The sequence below is a fragment of the Triticum urartu genome, unplaced genomic scaffold (assembly GCF_003073215.2).
Source record: "Triticum urartu cultivar G1812 unplaced genomic scaffold, Tu2.1 TuUngrouped_contig_4554, whole genome shotgun sequence".
NCBI lineage: Eukaryota > Viridiplantae > Streptophyta > Magnoliopsida > Poales > Poaceae > Triticum > Triticum urartu.
In genome coordinates, this window is record NW_024115151.1 from 1 (window position 1) to 19201 (window position 19201).

At 43.5% G+C, this 19201-nt stretch overlaps 2 protein-coding genes and 1 pseudogene across 2 annotated transcripts; all 3 read right to left on the bottom strand.

Moving 5' to 3' along the window:
- Nucleotides 1-91: 91 nt before the first annotated feature.
- Nucleotides 92-3006, bottom strand: LOC125527994 (xanthine dehydrogenase-like; the record flags this gene model as incomplete). The annotated part of the gene is made up of 7 exons (XM_048692507.1): nt 2992-3006; nt 2593-2877; nt 2295-2516; nt 1529-1690; nt 1264-1398; nt 369-605; nt 92-265 (listed from the first exon to the last, which is right to left on the bottom strand). Coding segments are annotated over exons 1-7 (1230 nt in total), but the record flags the coding sequence as incomplete, so codon positions are not given.
- Nucleotides 3007-8661: 5655 nt separating this feature from the next.
- Nucleotides 8662-14561, bottom strand: LOC125527995 (disease resistance protein Pik-2-like). The gene is made up of 3 exons (XM_048692508.1): nt 13450-14561; nt 12414-13148; nt 8662-11825 (listed from the first exon to the last, which is right to left on the bottom strand). Exons 1-3 carry the CDS (start codon nt 14512-14514, stop codon nt 9867-9869), a joined length of 3759 nt encoding a protein of 1252 aa, XP_048548465.1. The 5' UTR covers nt 14515-14561; the 3' UTR covers nt 8662-9866.
- Nucleotides 14562-14615: 54 nt separating this feature from the next.
- On the bottom strand, nt 14616-18795 carry LOC125527996 (annotated as a pseudogene).
- Nucleotides 18796-19201: the final 406 nt, after the last annotated feature.

Sequence of the window (19201 nt, forward strand, 5' to 3'; positions counted from 1 at the left end):
TATTTGTGGGGGGGGGGGGGGGTCTACCGAAGCAAGGCCCTTTTTCTATTGTAATATTTGAAATCCAACTGATGCAAAAATGAGAACTTACCTTCAACAGTGAATCCTTGAAATTGAGAGGTATATCATTTACAGAGGGTATTTTGTAAGAGCCGGGTCCATGAGTGAAAAGGTGTCCAGGTCGGATCCACTTGTGGTTGTCATCCCCCCATTTTAGCTCTTCCATGGCAGCCCAACCCAAACCTTGGATGAAAGCTCCTTCAATCTGGAATAAGCCATCGAAGTTAACAGAAGAATCCAAAAGGAAATATATGGGAGAAGGACATTGCTGCTCCAGAATCCTACTCTATCGTACCATGTAAACATACCTGGCCAATATCAATTGCTGGATTAATTGAATAGCCTAGATCCATGACAATATCAGCTGTCCTTGTGTGGAAATCCCCAGTTAAGGTGTCAATCTCAACTTCTGCAAATGCAGCTCCATAGGTGAAATAGTTAAATGGAGTTCCCTTGCCAGCAACCCAGTCAAACCCAATATCGGGGGTGATATAAAACCCATGAGCAGAAAGATCTACTCGTTCCATGTAGCATGCTTCAGCTAACTGGAAAAAACAGAAGGCCACACCAAAATTAATTGAACTGTTGGAATAATATATATTTTTAATTAATTTAATTTTGAAAACTTGTAAAGCTGAACTGAAGCCTTTGTCTAACACCATATTTTTCATATAAGTCAACATTATTATTTCGATGGCACACTCTGTCGGGTTTTTAACCAAGCATGGTCCCAAAGGGGGTGACCTCGAATTGTAAGCCCTAGTGGTGCGCTGTGAAATGAGAGAGGGCAAAGATGACATCACTGCCACTTCTCCGGATGAAGGAGAAATTCAGTACCTAGTACCTACAGCACATAAAAGGGTTGCATAATGCAATCCTGGAGGTAGCAACTGCATGGCAGTACATGTTAATTACAAAATGCAGATGCCGTAAGCTAGGGAAGCACAAAGCTTTCTCTACCAAGGACCAATCATACCTATGTGGTGAGAGAACTTATATTTGGGTCTCTGATTCAGATATCAACGGTAGTTGGTGCTTGGGGATAAGGTGAGGGACTGAGGGTTTCCCTGAGGGTGCTTGGGCATCAAGGTGAGGGACTGAGGGTTTTCCCCAGGGTGCTTGGGGATCAAGTACAGATCCCTCTAAGCTGTGCTTGAGGATAAACGTGAGAGACTAAGGATATTGACACGTTGATAACATTACCTCAGCAAAAGACTTGTAGTTGCCCCTACTAGCAATGGGTTCCATCCGAGCCATTATTTGCTGACAAGCATCCAAAACTGCAGCACCATACAAATCAGAACTGGCGGAAGCTGCTGTTGGTGAAGCATTTGGAACCTAAGCATATGAAATGTGTGATCACCCCATCGATAGTAACAGAAAAAGTACGATATACAAATGAAGACGAAGTAGATATGTCTTGTGTATAGAGGGATATTCCCTACCAGCAATGGGTTCTAAACCTCACCTTGTCTGTACTTGTCTCTGAGATAAATACACAGCTTAGAGGGATATCTAGTGACGAGGCAGCAACTTGGGCTATCTTTGTGTGTAAACTCTGCCCCATCTCAACCCCACCATGCGTTATCAGGACAGTACCATCAGTGTAAACTTGCACAAGAGCACCAGCCTGCAATTGTTTACCCATATAAACTTGTGTCAGATTGAATAACGACGTAACCAAACATAATGTAAGCCATAGCTAAGGTATTTACTTGTTTAATATTTTACAATAGAACATCTATAATTTAAACAATGATTCAGAATATCATCATTGTACTGGAGTATACACTTGCCAGAAATGGCACAAGATACAGTAAATTTTAGAGGAACTTCATCCAAATGCATGATCCACACCGATCAAGGTATATAATACTGCAAATTCTTCATCTGCTACAAGCACCAGCGACATGGTACACTGCTGGCAAGATAGTATAATTATGTGTTCTGGGGTACAAATCTGATGACAACGACCCCACCCCCAGACAGGGGATGTCTGTTGTCCCAACAAGGACCTACCAAGTAGCAATGCCAAATTCATAAGTTTGCCATAATTTTGTTGCGGCTCAGTTCATCATATAGTAAGTACAAAGAAGTAAAACTGTTCATAGAAAAGATACTTTTTTTGCGGGGTCATACAAAAGATACTAACCCAATAAAAAAATGAGTTTATATAGAGATTACACAAATGTAGTAGAGGTTTCTTATGGAGTTTGTGAGGGGGAGCTATTCACCTGGTTCATAAATTTTGTAGTGAATGATATGCCAAATTTTGTGGGAACCATAGCAATTCCTCGCTTCCTCCAACGATTATTGCTGTTAAAGACATTTACAGCTTCGCGAGCCTCCACAAAATTAGAAGATGCCTTTAGTTCATCCCAAACCGAATGTATTGTACAGTTCTGCACCAACTGGCCATAATAAAGCACAGCTCCATCACTGTGGAAATTAAGTTCCTGAAAACAGTACATCAATTACCAAGAAAAATTAGGTGACAAGGATAGCACCACCCATGAAGATAGCCATGCTTACTTTTATCTCCTCTGGAGTCCGCTTGAGTTCCATAGCCATGTGATGAATCCAATTCTCTGCGATCAACATACCTTGTGGACCACCAAAACCTCTAAAGGCAGTATTGCTTGGGAAATTTGTAAAGCATACTTTCCCACTGACTCTTATATTTGGTATATCATAGACATTTTCCGACTCAAACATAGCATGCTCCAAGACTGCAAGGGACAGATCTAGTGAGTTGCCGCCATTGTTATAAATTTCAAGGTCTAAGGCCAGTATCTTCCCGCCATTGGTAAATCCAACCTAAAAGATCAATTATAGTTAGGTAAAATACATAAAAGTAAAGAGAAATTCAGCACTACTCGTATTTGAGCTAAGTTAACACCCGTTGTCGTCCATAATTGACTTCAACATTACATGGCAGGGGTCCATTGTATTCACTGGTTATCACTGAAAAATTCATATCTATCTTTTAAATCTTAAAACATGGTGCATATGGGGATATTGAGTCCTCTAGAACTAATCAACCCAGTTGCTGAAATTATTTGCTAGGAACTCAGCAGACTAGAGCCATCAGGCTCACATATTAGCTTTTCCAAGGATCGAACACATGATCACACAGCTCGACTGGCCGTATACCTTCAACTCACCTCCACGTATACGAACTTGCTGTAGTACTTAAAATCACACTGGCACTCATGCAAACACTAGGAACAGAGGTCCATGTTGGTACTCTTGTTGTATAATAGGAAAGCTAGAGGTCTTATGTGTAAAAGTGAAGCTCTGTAAATATCTGTACTGAGGATGAATGGATGAGGTTGCCCCGACCAGAAATTCCAGTGTCTTCCCCTTCTCTCACCTTCGACTCCTCTCTGATTAGGTGTGTGTTCCACAATATGGCATCGGAGCAGGGTGGCTTGGGGGCCTAATTTGCGGTGGTGGAGAGCTGAATCGGGGCTGGGTTGGTCGGCTGTGGTGGAGGAGTGTGACTGGCGGCAGTTGAGGTGCAGCGCTGGTCAACAAGGGCGCGTCGAACGTCAACAGGCAACGAGGTTCAGCCGCTGCGGTGACTCGATTTGAGCATTCCCTTCGTTGCTGGAGCTGAACAGGTCAGGCATTTGGGTACTCAGTCTGAGGTGTGTGTGCTGGGTGTGGAGGAACTGAAGGTATGGCAGGCAATGAAAATGCCCCAGCAGGAGTCATAGCGGGGGAGCTTGCTGCTGTTTTGCAGGCGATGGATGAGAAGTATCGGGTGTTGTTTGATGCAATTAACAAGCAAGCAGGGAACTCAAGATCAGAAGTGGAGATAAAAGAAGAGGTGCATCCTTTGCAAATGCCCCATGTAAAATTAGAAGGGCCTGAGAGTTATGTGAGTTGGGCAGAGCATACAGAGACCATTTTGGTCTCTAGGAAGCTTGAAGGTTATATTTTAGGCATGGTGGAGAAGCCTGTAGATGAGAGTTCCAAAGAAGGCCAGAAGTGGAAGGCGACAAATGTACTTGTGAGGGCCTCGTTATTGAGCTCAGTATCACCTCAGATCTCTAAGCAAATTGAAAGGATTAAAGAAGCTTCTGAAATCTGGAGATTATTGAAAGGGACATTCTCAGGAGTAGGAAATGAAATGCTTGCTTGCAAGATTCAGAAGGAGTTGCAGGACCTGAGTCAAGGCGAGAAGACAGTGGTTGACTATGTTTCTGAGCTGAAACATAGGAAATGAAATGCTTGCTTGCAAGATTCAGAAGGAGTTGCAGGACCTAAGTCAAGGCGAGAAGACAGTGGTTGACTATGTTTTTGAGCTGAAATGACTTTGGAGCGATTTGGATTATTATGATCCAATTGAGATGGAGTGTGGCAAGTGCATTGAAAAATACAATAAATGGACCGAGAGGAGGCGTGTTAGGGATTTTCTAAATGGACTTAATTCTAAGTTTGAAAACAGAAGGGCTGCATTGTATGGTAGTGGGAAACTACCTAACCTGGAGCAAGCAATATCTGCAATTATTAGTGAGGAAACTCGGTTGAAGCTGGAGGCTACAGGATCGTCTACACAAGGCGTCGTACAGAGGCACTCAACCTTCCTTGCTACAGAAGGGGCAAATTTTCAAAGATCAGGAGCAAGTATATATGAGAAGAAATGTTTTGAATGTGGCCAGCCAGGACACTTGCGAGTCTCTTGTCCTGAATTAGTTGGAGCAGGCCGGGGTAGAGGACAAGAGTGGCGTGGCAGGGGTCGTGGACGTGTATTTGATGGACATGGAGGTAACCGGGGGCGTGGTGTGCGACCTACAGGCAGGGCAAAAATCTCACCAGGTATTGAAGAAGCCCCACAAACTATGAAAGTGGAGATGTCAGTCGATGACTGGGAGAGGTGGAGCAAATTTAAGGGAATGTGTTTGGAGGATAAGCAATCTATCGAGGCTTCTATTGCATCCACTTCTGCTGCATCTGCCAACTTTGGTGGTAAAAATTCTTGCACTATGAGTTATGAAGTTGCTTATATACCATGGTTAATTGACTCTGGGGCTTCTAGACATATGGCTGGTTCTTATAGAAATTTTATTGACTATGCTCCTGATTTAAAAAGGCAAAGTGTCAAATTGGCTGATGGCTCCTCTCAAACTGTTCTGGGGTTAGGAACAGTCAAGTGTGGATCTAATATGCATCTTTCATCTGTTCTGCATGTTCCCTCGTTCCCAATTAATCTGCCATCCATTAGTTGCATTACAAACGAGATTAATTGTGTTGCTATCTTCTTCCCATCATGGTGCTTATTTCAGGAACTTGGGACTGGAAGAAGGCTTGGGACAAGGAGCATGCGTGATGGCATGTACTACTTAGATGATAACATGTCACCTACTGTTGCTGCTGTGTTGTCTCACTCTCCACTGGAGGAATTTCTTCTTCATCATCGCAGGCTAGGACATACGTCTTTTGTCATTTTGGGTCAGCTTTATCCAAACCTGTATAATAAAATTAGCAAAGAGGATCTAGTATGTGATGCGTGCCACTATGGGAGACAGACTAGGAGTACTTATGTATCTTCTGATAATAGGAGTACTGTACCGCTTCAGACCATCCACTCAGATGTATGGGGTCCTAGCGGAGTATTATCTCTTAATGGATATCGCTCTTTTGTCACATTCATTGACTGCTGCACTAGGACTACTTGGGTCTATGTGTTGAAAAACAAGAGTGATGTATTTGAATGTTTTAGGGATTTTCATAATTTAATCATGACCCAATATAATGCATGCGTGAAAGTACGCCGTACTGATAATGGCACGGAATATGTGAATAAGGAGTTTGACGAATATTTATCAAGCTTTGGAATTATTCATCAAACTACTTGTCCTGGTACCTCTGAACAGAATGGCTTGGCTGAGAGAAAAAATAGGCATCTCTTAGAGATTACACGGTGTATCATGATGGCCATGAATGTTCCAAATTTTTTGTGGAGTGAGGTAGTAATGACTGCTGCATACTTGATGAACATAATGCCATCTAGAGTTCTTGGTTACAAAACTCCAATAGCGTGTCTGACTGGTAGGACTACATATGTGGTTCCACCAAAGGTGTTCGGGTGTGTGTGTTTTGTGAAAGATTACAGGCCATCTGTTGGAAAGTTAGATCCAAGGGCTGTGAAGTGTGTGTTTGTGGGGTATTCTGGGAAGCAGAAAGGCTATAAGTGTTGGTGTCCATCAGAAAAACGAATGTTTGTGAGCATGGATGTAATCTTCAGGGAACAAGTACCATTTTATGGGGAACCTGATGATTTAACCGATGTCTTTCCTGATCTGTTTTCTAGTGATGTTTCAGATCTGGACAACGGGACAGGGGGAGAAAAAGAAGGAGAAGAGAGCAATTCTACACCATCAAGAGAAATGGTGGTTGGAGTAATACCATTGGAAGACAGAAATGATAATATAGATGTGGATCTTATAGAAGGAGAACCAGGGCGAACTATGCAAGGGGAGAGACAAAATACATCAACTGAAGTTATGCGGTGGGCAAGACTGAATGAAGAACAAAATCTGCGGGTGTATACACGGAGACATCAAACTGAGGAAGAACATGTGCAGGGGGAGAAAATTAGTCCAGCGGAGGATGATTCAGAAGCTCAAGTTCAATCCGACGGGCATGATTCCAGTTCACAACCATCAGCTTCATCTCATACTCCACTACCGGTCTCCACAAGCGATGGTATACCTCCTCTTGCTTATGATGACTTAAATGTTCCCATTGCCCTTAGAAATCAGCCTCGCACTATTGCTGGAAAATTGCCCTCTAAATTAGCCCCATATGATGTCTCTAATTATGTTACATACAGTTCTATTGGGCCTTTGTATAAGTCATTTATAGCTTCCTTGCATTCAACTTTACCTATACCACGTGACTGGCAGGAAGCGAAGCAATACCCAGAATGGAGGGCGGCAATGTTAGAGGAAATGGCAGCACTTGATAAGAACCAAACATGGGTACTTACTTCTCTCCCTGTAGATAAGAAAGTTGTGGGTTGTAAATGGGTATTTACAGTTAAACAAACTCCAGATGGTAAGGTGGAAAGATATAAGGCTAGGCTACTTGCAAAAGGGTATAGTCAAACTTACGGAGTGGATTATGATGAAACGTTTGCTCCAGCGGCGAAATTGAGTACTGTCAGGACTTTAATCTCGATAGCTGCAAATCAGAAGTGGAAATTGTTCCAAATGGATGTTAAAAATGCTTTTCTCCATGGAGATCTGCAAGAGGAGGTTTATATGGAAATTCCTCCCGGGTTTAGAAGCCGGGAAACAGAGGGTAAAGTGTGTCGGTTAACAAAGTCTCTGTATGGACTAAAACAGTCTCCTAGGGCATGGTTCGGAAGGTTTCGAAAGGAAATATGTTCCATGGGTTATCGGCAAAGCAATGCAGATCATACCCTATTCTTTAAATGCCAGCGCAATTACATTACTATACTTCTTGTTTATGTAGATGACATTGTGATTACAGGTAACAATGAGGTGGAGATATCTCAGTTGAAGAAGATGTTAGCAAAGTCGTTTGAAGTCAAGGATATGGGATATCTCCACTACTTCTTGGGAATCGAAGTTGCATATGGCCCAAAAGGTATTTATCTCTCACAAAGAAAATATGTGCTTGATTTACTTGAGGAGACAGGGATGTTAGGATGCAAACCTGCAGTCACACCAATAGAACAGAATCATCGGATCTCTACAGATGGTGGTGATCCCGTTGATAGGTACCAATACCAAAGGCTAGCTGGGCGGTTAATCTATCTGTCACATACGAGACCAGATATAGCATATGCTGTTAGTATTGTAAGCAGATACATGCATGACCCTAGAACTAGCCACTTAGATGCTGCGAATAGAATTCTAAGATACTTAAAGAGTTGTCCTGGGAAGGGAATCCTGTTCACTAATCATGGACATCTGAGAATCGAGGGGTACACAGATGCAGACTTGGCTGGATGCTTAGATGATAGGCGTTCAACTTCAGGCTACTGCATGTTTGTCGGAGGAAATTTGGTTAGTTGGAGAAGTAAGAAGCAGAGTGTGGTAGCTCGCTCGACAGCGGAAGCGGAGTTTAGGTCAATGGCTTCAGGGTTGTGTGAACTGATGTGGCTAAAAACATTGCTAACGGAGTTGCAGTTGTGCAGTGGTGCACCTATTCAGGTATATTGTGATAATCAGGCCACAATTAACATAGTCATAGTGAACAACCCTGATAGCCAGACTATATGATTTTGTAGGGATAACTTTTTTTGGCCATGTTATTTTGATAAGACATAATTGCTTAGTTAGTATGCTTGAAGTATTATTATGTTTATGTCAATAGTGTAAACTCTGTAAATATCTGTACTGAGGATGAATGGATGAGGTTGCCCCGACCAGAAATTCCAGTGTCTTCCCCTTCTCTCACCTTCGACTCCTCTCTGATTAGGTGTGTGTTCCACAACATATCCCATTTGACTCAAATGTAGCATTGAAATGTCTGAGCAATACACATCCCAGCAAGCATAATAAACGTCTGATATGAAGAAATTATGGCGACAGAGAAGGAGAGGAAGAGGCAGACCTGGAAGAGGTTGATGAGATCGGCGACCTGGAAGGTGGATGCGGCAAAGATGACCTGCACCATGAACGAGATGGCGAGGTGGCAGCCAATGTGGGCGCAGCCGTCCACATCGACGCAGACGCATTCCGACTTGGGAAGGTGGTGGAGCGTCTCCATATCCGCGTCCCCGGCAGCTGCGACACCCTCCATCGAGACACTTTCGCAGTGCGAGAAGGCTGTGGTGACGTGGCTAGTTGGAGTCTCCATTGGCATTGCAGTGGCCATTCACTACTCGAGAGCCGAGTTGGTGGGAAGGCTCTGTTTTGTGCTTTCATCACCATAGGAAGTAGAAGTCACAAAATGCGTGGACTGTAGGATTTCTCAGACGATTACAAATGACGGTCTTCACGGCATACTCTATAAGAGCAGCTACACCCCTAAATTTTACAGAGATATCTCTTTAAGGCCTGGCATACGGTCGATTCGCATAAGTTGGTATTGGTCCATTTTTTTTCGAAAGGGGGGGCTCCCCAGTCTCTGCATCAGAGTGATGCATACGGCCATCTTATTAACCAAATAAATAAAAGGGCCAACAAGGTTCCAAAGTCTCCAACTGAGTATTGGTCCATTTGGGGCATGGTATTGAAACCTAGCTTGAGCTTCAGTATATTAGGCATTGCACCCGCCTCAAATTTTAGCCACGCTATACCACTCGTGTACCTCAACTTGAAGTACTTGAGAACTGAGAACTCGTCCGTCGTGTAAAAAACGATCCTTTCACCGGGTGCCCATCGCACATACAGCGACAGACGACCAGTGAGGATAGGCAACCATCTGAGGGTATCAACACAATTCATCTGCAGTTCCATCACTGCATCTTCAAAATGCATGGGTTACCAAGTTCTTTAACCCACTTAGGAATTTGGGAAAATATGACGCACCTGTGCGGCAAGCATTCAAATCTCCGGAGAAGGCGGAGAGGTTCCAAGTCATCCCAGGAAATGATTGCTTTTGAGGCGCCAGGAACCATGAGACAGTACTATAGTTTTCAGGGTACCATGTCCTCTGATGAAATGAGCCAGAGCTTCCAAGCCCAGAAATGAAGCAGTACACGACATGTTAAGATGAAGATCCGGCAGGTACTTCAGCTTGCCAAGGCTCCACAGACTGATGACAGAGTCAGTCATGCTGCCAATCCAATCCAGCAGATTTGTGTCAACAGGAAGGGTCAGGTGCTACATCAGCTTCAAACTAACGTTCTTGAGATTTTGATGCTCCGCGTATTGGTTCTGTAAGTGTATCTTCATCTCACTGATGTCATGACCAATCATACGAATTTCCTTGAGGTTCCTGAGAAACTGTAGCCCCATCATCCCCAGGTATATGTCAGTTTGTAGCAGCTCGAGCTTAGGCATTGCATCTTTTTCAAATGTCAACAAGTTGAGCTCTCTTAACCCAGAAAGCTCCAGCACCAAGAGGCTCGGGAAAGATGAGCCTAAAAAATCCAGCTGATTCATTTCAGTTGCCCAGGTGCTCAGTCTTAAAACTGCGAGATTTGGTAGATCCCCGAGGGTTTGTATGTCAACAGCTTCGTCCAAACTGCTGTACTTGAGATCCAACTTTGATAGACTCTGTAGGTGGTGCATCCAATGCGGTACTCTGTCTAGGCGGCCGACCAACTTGAGGCTCTCCAGGTGTTTTGGTGGCAACAAATCGCCACCCAAACAACCATCTATATCATCGCCAAGCACTGTCAAATAACAAAGTTGGTTGTGAGCAGCAATGGCAGACCAAAACTTTTTCCTGTTTCCCTTGTTGATACCAGTCACACCTAGCTTACGCAGCTGGGTGAGGGCACTGAGCTCCTTTAGGACCTTTTCCTTCCCCCTTGAAACATTGACAACACCCAGTGTTTGCAGGGACATCAATTTTCCAGTCCCTTTTGGAGCTTTAACACCAACCATATCTTTGTGCAAACACGCCCAAAGAGACTGGTGCAGGTTGAATATATCGTGCATGTTCAGACCAAGTTCTGAACGTTGTGCACTCCAAAATGATTCAAAAAGAGACTGCAAAATCTTGGCCCGTGCAAGACACATGCTTCCCTGGCATTGCAAATATCTCCAGCTACATATATTTCCTCCAAGGTGCCAGAACAATAACAAGGGACCATGATGTGCATTATGCATCCAGTAACTCTCAAAAAACATGTCATTCTCCTTTTCTGTACTAATAAAACGACCAGTTGTATGGAGGTGCTGTAGCTTGCGAAGCTTGGTGATAGGTGTTGGCAGTTCTAATATACGCGTGCCTTTGATATCCAGTGTTTGTAGGTGGCTCAAATTCCCAATAGAATTAGGCAGGTACCAAATATAGACACAATTTCGTATAGAGAGGTATCTGAGGTGACGGAGCTGCCCAATTTTGTCAAGATGGTGATTTCTGAGACGTAATGTGTCGTCCAAGTCGAGCACTCGGAGGAACCTCATCTTTTCAGAGATAAAATACGGTCTCCACTCTCCATACACGGTCAGTGATCGCACGTGCGACAAGTCCAGCATACTATCAAACACATCTTTATCTCTTCTCCAGTTGCTACTAATGGCAAGATGACGTATTGGACCTTGTGTACTACTCAAACAACATCCTTCCTCAAGTGTGAAAGCAAAATTTTCCTCCTTAGCCTTCGAGATGCATATTTCACGAATGATATCATGAAGTTGACAAGAATCAATTTTCCCACTATGATGGTTTACACCTTCTCCTGGCAGAATCATACTCCTGTCTAAAAGCTCATCAAAGTAGTTGTCACCCACTTCTTCTGCTGTCATGCCCTGCATCTCCTTGCAATAACCCTCTGCGATCCATCGCCTCACCAAACGTTTGCGCTTAATTATGCAGTCTTCCGGGAATATGGACATGTACAAGAAACATGACTTGAGGTGGTAGGGTAAGCCATCATAGCTCCTCATAAGTACCGTCTTTATAGTCCTAAGCTCTGGATTTATCTCCAACTCAGCACTAATGCGGTAATGCATCTTCCTCCATTCAATAGCAGTTTTAGGCTTAGTGGCTAGGAATCCACCTATAGTTGATATTGCAAGGGGAAGACCATTACACTTCTTTAAGATAAGTCTTGCCTGTTCTTCCATATCAAGGACCAAATCAACCTTTCCTCTCTTGTCCTTAAACACCTGCCACAGATACATTTAAAGATTTGTAAGTTTGGATTAAAGAATTAACTGTTTGAGGGGAAATAATGCATTTTTCAACCTCGCTTCAGTTTGTGGCTTCTGAAAGAAGACCTGCCCCTAATAAGCTCAATTTATGCTTGTTAAACTGTGCTATTACGTGCTTTTTTCAACGCTGTTGTAGACAAGAACTGGAAGACTGTCTATTGCATGCTCTTCTTTATCAATACTTTTAAATGCAGATAACACTGATTGACTATGGTTGCCCTCTCACATTTCACCCTTTTTCTTCCACAACAAAAGCACGTGCGTATTTGCTTATTGTAAATATAAGCAGATAGCCAACCACTAAGTAATACTGTAGGATATATCAGAACCCACCTCGACGTAAAATGGAGTTATGGAGCGTAATTCTAGTAATCTCAATCTTATGTCTCAATGCAAATGGTAAACGAATGATCAGGAATGTGTTTGAGACATCTCAAAAAGATCTTAATAATATTGTCGGATGGCAAACTCATGCAAAAGAATACCGCCAAAAGAAAACTCGTGCATAAGGAAAGAAAAGACATCAGATTTTTAAGAAAGTACCTTCTTTTTGAAGAGATCAAGTGCAGCCGCATCTTTCAGACCTTCAAGACGATACATGTTGGTGTCTTCTCTTGAACAATGTTTGGCAACAGTTTTCTCCCTTGTGGTGACTATGACCATTCCGGCATTTTTCAAGCAACCTCTGACCAAATCCCATTCTGCAGTGGTTGATATATCATCAAGAACAATGAGGAACTCTTTATTTAGAACGCGATGTAATTCTTTCACTAGATCGTGAAGTCCCATTGATGCCATGTCCTTTTGTTTTCCTGCTCCATACGGATCTTCTAGCACATCACTCGGTAGTTGCAAAGCTAAACTTCTGATGAGCACTTCTGGGTTGAACGGGCGCAGTGCAGTGACCCAAGCACGCTTCCAGCCACCAAGTTGTTGGCTTCGGTACGTGTTTCGAACGAGAGTGGTCTTCCCAAGACCTCCCATTCCCCACACTGAGATCACCTTAGTTTCTTGATTTTGTTCTGGTCCACCAACTAAATTGGTAAAATAATCTTGCTCTGCTTCCCGCCCAAAGAACACTTCCTCAATCAGTGTGTTTGTGATGCTGCGATCAAACATCTTTACCGGAGCAGAATCATTAACTGTTTCTCCAGCGGCACTCTTTTGCCATTGACTTTCCTCATCTATTTCACTTGTGGACTTTGCTTGGTTGTTTTCAGTGGCGATAACTTTTCCCGTGCCTGAACCGGTCTCTGCAACATCTGATGCAGACGTAACCTACAGATAAAGCAGATCTATGAAGTGTGATATATCAGTGATAAATGTTTTGGTACTAAGCTTATTGACCTTAGCATCTGCCCAACTACTCGAACATTTATTAGGACCCACTTTAAGCAATTTCTCCATCTTTTAGCCTCTACTAAGCACCTTTGGATTCAGATGTGCATCGTGCAGTGCACCTTAACATAAAGATATGTCTAATTTATGAGGATCACTGAGCAGCTATACAAGCAACCATTTTGCATAAAACATGAATTGATAAGAGAGAGTGTATACTAGTCACTTGATGAAGTATTACCTCCTGGTGGAACAGATAAAGTGCTTGATCTGATGACAGCTGCTTAAGCTCTGTTACTTGGAGGTCCGGGCACAAACTCGCAATTTCTGCTTGGCGCGCTGAGAGTATGATTCTGTTACCTCTCCTATTTCTTGGGAAGAAACTATTGATGCAATCCCATTCGACAATAGTGGATAAGTCATCAATCACAACCAGATATCGGTTGTGACTAACTTGAGCATTGAACACACGAATCAAATCACTTTGTCCCATATTCTCCATCTTCATCAGGACATTACCCCCTACAGTTGCTCCTTCTTGTAACTTTCCGATTTCCTCTGGAGAATTTTCATAGAACTGCCTCACAAGGCTGTGAAGGAAATCTTTCGGGTCGAAAGGATGCATCAGCCTAACCCAAGCACGGCATCCAAACTTGTCAAACACTTGTTTGTTCTCATAGACCTTCCTGATCTCGTTTGTTTTGCCAAGATCACCTCCGGTTCCCCACACAGCGATGACGCCGAGATCCTCCTGTCCGCAGGTGACCAGCTGATGGAGATCCACCTTGGGTTTTCCCTCCTCAATGGCGGCAAGCCTTGCTTCGTTGATGCCAAACATTGCCGTGCAGGCAAGGTTGGCCTGCTCTTCTGCAGCGGCAGCAGGCTTGCAGCCAGACAAACCTTCCTTGATGAGGCGGTACCGCAGGTTTCTGTTGCTGACGTCCTCAACCTTTGCCCTTAGATCCCTCACTTCCATGGCGATGTGGCGTCGATCACATAGCTCACGGGGGATGCATCCCCAGATCGGCTTCTTCTCCGTGTGGAGGCCGAAATCCATGAGGTTGTCCTCCACCTTGTAGGCCAGGTTGCGGACCTGCTGCACCCAGGTAATGAGTACCTTGTGTTGCCCTTGCTCCTCGTCGGCCGTCATCAGGAATGACTGCATCATCTGCAGTTCATCCGTGATAAAGGTCACATCACGCTCGACGCCGAGCTGCAAGGCGATCTCCTCCGTGGCCTTGGACTTGGCATAGCCCAGTGCTCCATTCAGCACGGCCTTGCCCACGCTCACCGCCGTTGCTTCCATGCTTTTCTATCCCCTCTCGACTATGAGTGGACTGTGAAGGAGGCAAATGCTTCTTCCTAGTCTGAAGTTCTGAACTGAAGAGCAGGCAGCAGATGGTGGCTTCACAGGAGAGCCCGGCTGTAAGGTCCCTAATAAAAAAAAACTGATTTTGGGCAGATGTGGATGCAGATCTGAATCAAGCAACCTGATTATTTAACTGTTAAGCAAGAATTAGCTATAAGAAGAATTGGGGATTGATTGAGGTCCTAGTAATTAATTAAGGGAGCCTGCACCTGCACATCTGAACGTGATAGACATTGACAAACTGTAAAATGACATCAAGTTGGCTGTGCTTTAGCTAGCTCTATGAGAATATTTGGGAATGGATCCAAAACTCATCGGTCGGTGGACCCTTTGTTCAAACTCCATATATATTTCGCAACTGGGATCATAAACAATAGTGCAGCAACTAAATAGGATAGAAGACAATCAATCATACTCCCTCCGTTCGGAATTACTTGTCTCGGAAATGGATGTATCTAGATTCTAGATACATCCATTTCTGCGACATGTAATTCCGAACGGAGGGAGTAGGTTGCTTCACAACTGAATGAGCATAGCATATACCAGGATAGAACACAATCAATTTACTTCACGTCGATTTCACATATGCTTGCTTTCATGAAAAGTATTCGAGAAACGGAAGGACATTCTTTCTGAATAATAACGAATCAAAGGATCGAACTGGCCGCTCCCTGCCAAGCGCCAAGCTCCAGTTATGAATTCTTTTGTTTGATATACTACTAGTTGCTAGCTGTGGTGGTCCAGCAATGAATCCAAAACTAAATGAAGTCTGTCTTAATACAGGCAGTCAGTCAGGAGTATACTAACGAGAGAGGATGGGGATGCCTCGCTCACCTTTGTCTGAGCCTGAGCTGTGTGCGGGCTGTGTTTGTTTGTCTCTTAGCTGTGTGCGATGCGAACGTCCTCTGACTGCAGACCTGAATCGATTTGCCGGTGAAGAACACAACCCGATCCGTAGGTGAAAGTGAGAGAGGATCCGCTGCGACATTCCATCGAACAGCTGCCGTGCGCGGCGGTGTGTGGTCGACCGGGGGAGCTGACACCAGGTCCAGGTCAGGTGAACCCCCGGCCGACGGCCGTCCCCGCGCGGGCGTACTCGACCGGCGACGGTGCATCATCACATAAAAAAAAAAGAAAAAAAATACTCCGATCCGACCCGGCGCGCCTGGCCCATTTACTCGATCCGACGGCTTCTTCTACCGTATTTTATAGGTGGCCTTTTCCTACGCTAGCTCCTATTTGACGCGTAGCTCGCTAGATAGAGACGAAAAAATGCCGAGAACCCAACTATAATAATACCTGAGAAAAAACTTTGCAATAAAAATGCCACAAAGAACTAGAAAATCATATGAAAAATAAGATATTGAAAAAAATATATAACAATTGCCGTGGATTAGCAGATAAAACTGCAATGTTATTCCGTTTTGAAACTACCACACACAAAAATACTGACAACAAAAGAAAAATGTCATGATAGAGGACGACTACCGAATTTTCATGGTCTACGTTAGAAAATGGATAAAAAATGCTGTGCTCCAACAAAATAAAGGTAAAATTGCCATGCTAAAAAAGTAAATTTGCCATGCTTTCAATTAAATTTTGAAATTGTTCAAAAAAATTTGACGTGGTCATTACACTAAAAATGCCATGATGGGCCATATCCTAAATTTGCCATGGTCGAATAAATAGTACTTTTTTTCCATTTTGAAACGAAATAAATTTGTCATGTCCTAAAAATGCGCATTTAGTGGCACAAATAATCTATAAGTTTGCCATGGTGTCCCAAAGTGGTGTAAAATTTCCATGATGCATATGTGATGCTTCCCGTGATGGTTAGAAGAAGCAACATTAAATGCAGAAAAATGTGTGAAAAGTTGCGAGGATTACAAAATTTAATGTCATTTTTTTTCCATGATGGCAAAAAAATGATGCAAAATCACCATTCTACATAAAAACCAATTTCCATGGTGCTCAAAATAAAAGAAAGTATCACCTAAATTGCCATGGTTGAAAAAAAGTGAAAATTGGCATGAGAAGAATATACTAAATTTGGCATGGTACATTAACGGTGTCCTGGCTAGGGCGCTCTCACCATGTCGACTCCCAGCTAGGTGGGCTGGGTAGAGGAACCCCTCCTCGGTTTCATCATAGGTCACTTTGGACGACCCATGACGATCTACAAGGAAAATCAAGAAGCCTTTATTCAAAATAAGGACTACTAATCTGTGGAGGACTCCTCTCCACACCGACCTATTCAACTAGGACTCTTGTAATCCTAGGCCTCCGGTAACTTATATAAACCAGAGCTGGGCTAGTCGATACCAACATCTTACACCATGACAACTCAGATCACCCGATCTAAACACACGACGATCTCGTGGTAGATCAACATGTACTTTATACTCCATCCCAAATCAATACAATGCAAGCAGGATGTAGGATTTTATCTTCTTGGAGAGCCCGAACCTGGGTAAAATCTCCGGTCTTGTTACCATCATATCTAGGTTACTAGCTCGGTCCCTACCCGAGATCTGCCGAAATTGACTCCGTCATTGGTGGATCATGCCCGCTAAGAAGTCATAGCGATACGATGGGGACCAAGTAGATCAAGGCTGACACAATCTTTCTGCCCGGTCAGTTCGTCTTCGGCGGGATCTTCTTCGTCGCCGAGTCAACTGGTCACCTCGGCCAAGTCGAGGACTACATCCCATGTCAGATCTTTCAGAGATTAATAGACGTCTTCATCGACATCATCTCCAATCTCAACCGAGATCATGGAAAAATTCGTCCATGGAGCTCGGGGGCTCAACGTCAACTTTGCCATTGCACTACGCACATAATTTTTTGGACAACAGATTCGTTTTCGCTGTCCTGCCTCGTCGAGCATCGTTTCAACGATTCCTTTGGTGGGATTATGCGGAGTTGAGTTTACAACTACCTTGTAAAATTTCATCGCCATCCAATAGTGGAATCTCCGACAGTCGCCGATATACCAAGACAGTGTCGGATCTGGATGAAATTCCGTGAGTTCAGGAGAATTACTCCAGTGGCCAACTCCGACATCTTTTGCAAGATCCGACCATTTTGGTCATGCAGAATTGTCATGTCGATAACCCTCAAAATTTGTGGTCGATCCGACAGTGCTATGCCTTACCTTTTTAGAGAGGGCTCTCGTCTGAGTCAAGTGTTCATCGCTCATTTTGAAAAGAGTTGTACTTAGATCAATGGCTGCAAGCTGTATCTTCAGATGTAGATTTGCACTAGAACCAAGGGTAAATTCCAATGTATCATCCACTTGAGCAACACCGGTTGCTATTCTTGCCTCAATTCCAAACATTATCCTCATCAAAGCAACTACATATCTTGAATATAATTTAGTGAAAACACAGCTCCCAAGAGAAGAAAAAATAGCACAATGGCAGGTTGTGCACATGGAGAACTTCACTTCACGTGCAAAATAGGAGTACTGCCATTTTGAAACCATAGCAAATAGAACATTTTGAACACCACACAATTTGTAGATGAATATTACCTCGGTTTTTGAGGTACAACAACCTTAAATGTTGAGATTCTCCAGCCATTGCAAGAGAAACCAATGCTTCTTCAAGTTGTGGACCCCTTCTTTCAGTTTGCTCTAGTATCTCTCAAGGCAGAACCTATATTTAGTATACCATCCTTCTTCAGTAATCCCTGTGTGTATTGTGAGTCTCTTCGATATTTGAACTGCTTTTTCTTCCATCAAATGTAAGATCAAAAGACCGAACACCTTTGACTAAAAGAGAGACAAAAGTTTTAGGATCTCTTCGCTTGGCAGCAATGTGAAGAATAGTATAACCTCCTTGATTTCTATGATTAACATGTGCAAGTGCGATGTCAAGAAGTTCTGTTGTGATCTTTGTTTCACAGTCTTCCTTGAGCAGCTTCTTCACTAGCTCCACATCAACATAATAAAGAGCATTGGCAATCCTTCTTACATGTTCATTAGGAAATCCCTTGTCTTTGGGTGAAGTTAACCCAAGAGTCAGCCAAGAATCTACAATTGGCTTCATAACATCTGGAGGCAATGCTTTCTCAAGAGTAATTATGTCAAGATTTGACGAGACTACCATCTCAAGGCATCTGTCAAGCAGTTTCATACAAGATTTATTGCACACGTTTGCAACAGATAATTAATATCAATGGAAGGTTCTCCACTTCAACATCATCAAGGACATCAAGGAGATTGTTTTCGACAAAGGGTGGATTTGATTAGCTCAAAATGGAGCATCGAGTGATACAAACACAGTGAGCACACGTCCGGCCTCAGCATAGTTAGGATGCACATATCCAACCAACGAAAAAAAACCCACACCGGCAACTAACAAAGTCAAACATGACCGAAGCTATGCCTTAGTCGAGCAAAAGGAAAAAAGAAACTCTAAAACGATCAAAACAGTGACCAACAATCTACAACAGCAACCGTACCCACATCAACCATCACTTGACGAGAGGTCCCCCGTGCCGCTCCCGCGAGCGGCCCGGGCGGAACCCTAGATCGTCGGCACCGCTCCCCTTTCTCGCTGAGGGAGTCCTGGATTATGGGGTGTTCGGGGAGCCGAGTTATACCTTCAGCTGGAGTTGCGGC

What these genes read in the sequence shown, in the direction of transcription:
- LOC125527995 (XM_048692508.1), bottom strand. Translation starts at nt 14,514, where the DNA reads ATGGAAGCAACGGCGGTGAGCGTGGGCAAGGCCGTGCTGAATGGAGCA. An exon ending in TTTATCTGTTCCACCAGGAG is followed by an intron (nt 13,149 to 13,449) that starts GTAATACTTCAT and finishes CTTTATCTGTAG; the next exon opens with GTTACGTCTGCATCAGATGT. An exon ending in TTGATCTCTTCAAAAAGAAG is followed by an intron (nt 11,826 to 12,413) that starts GTACTTTCTTAA and finishes TATCTGTGGCAG; the next exon opens with GTGTTTAAGGACAAGAGAGG.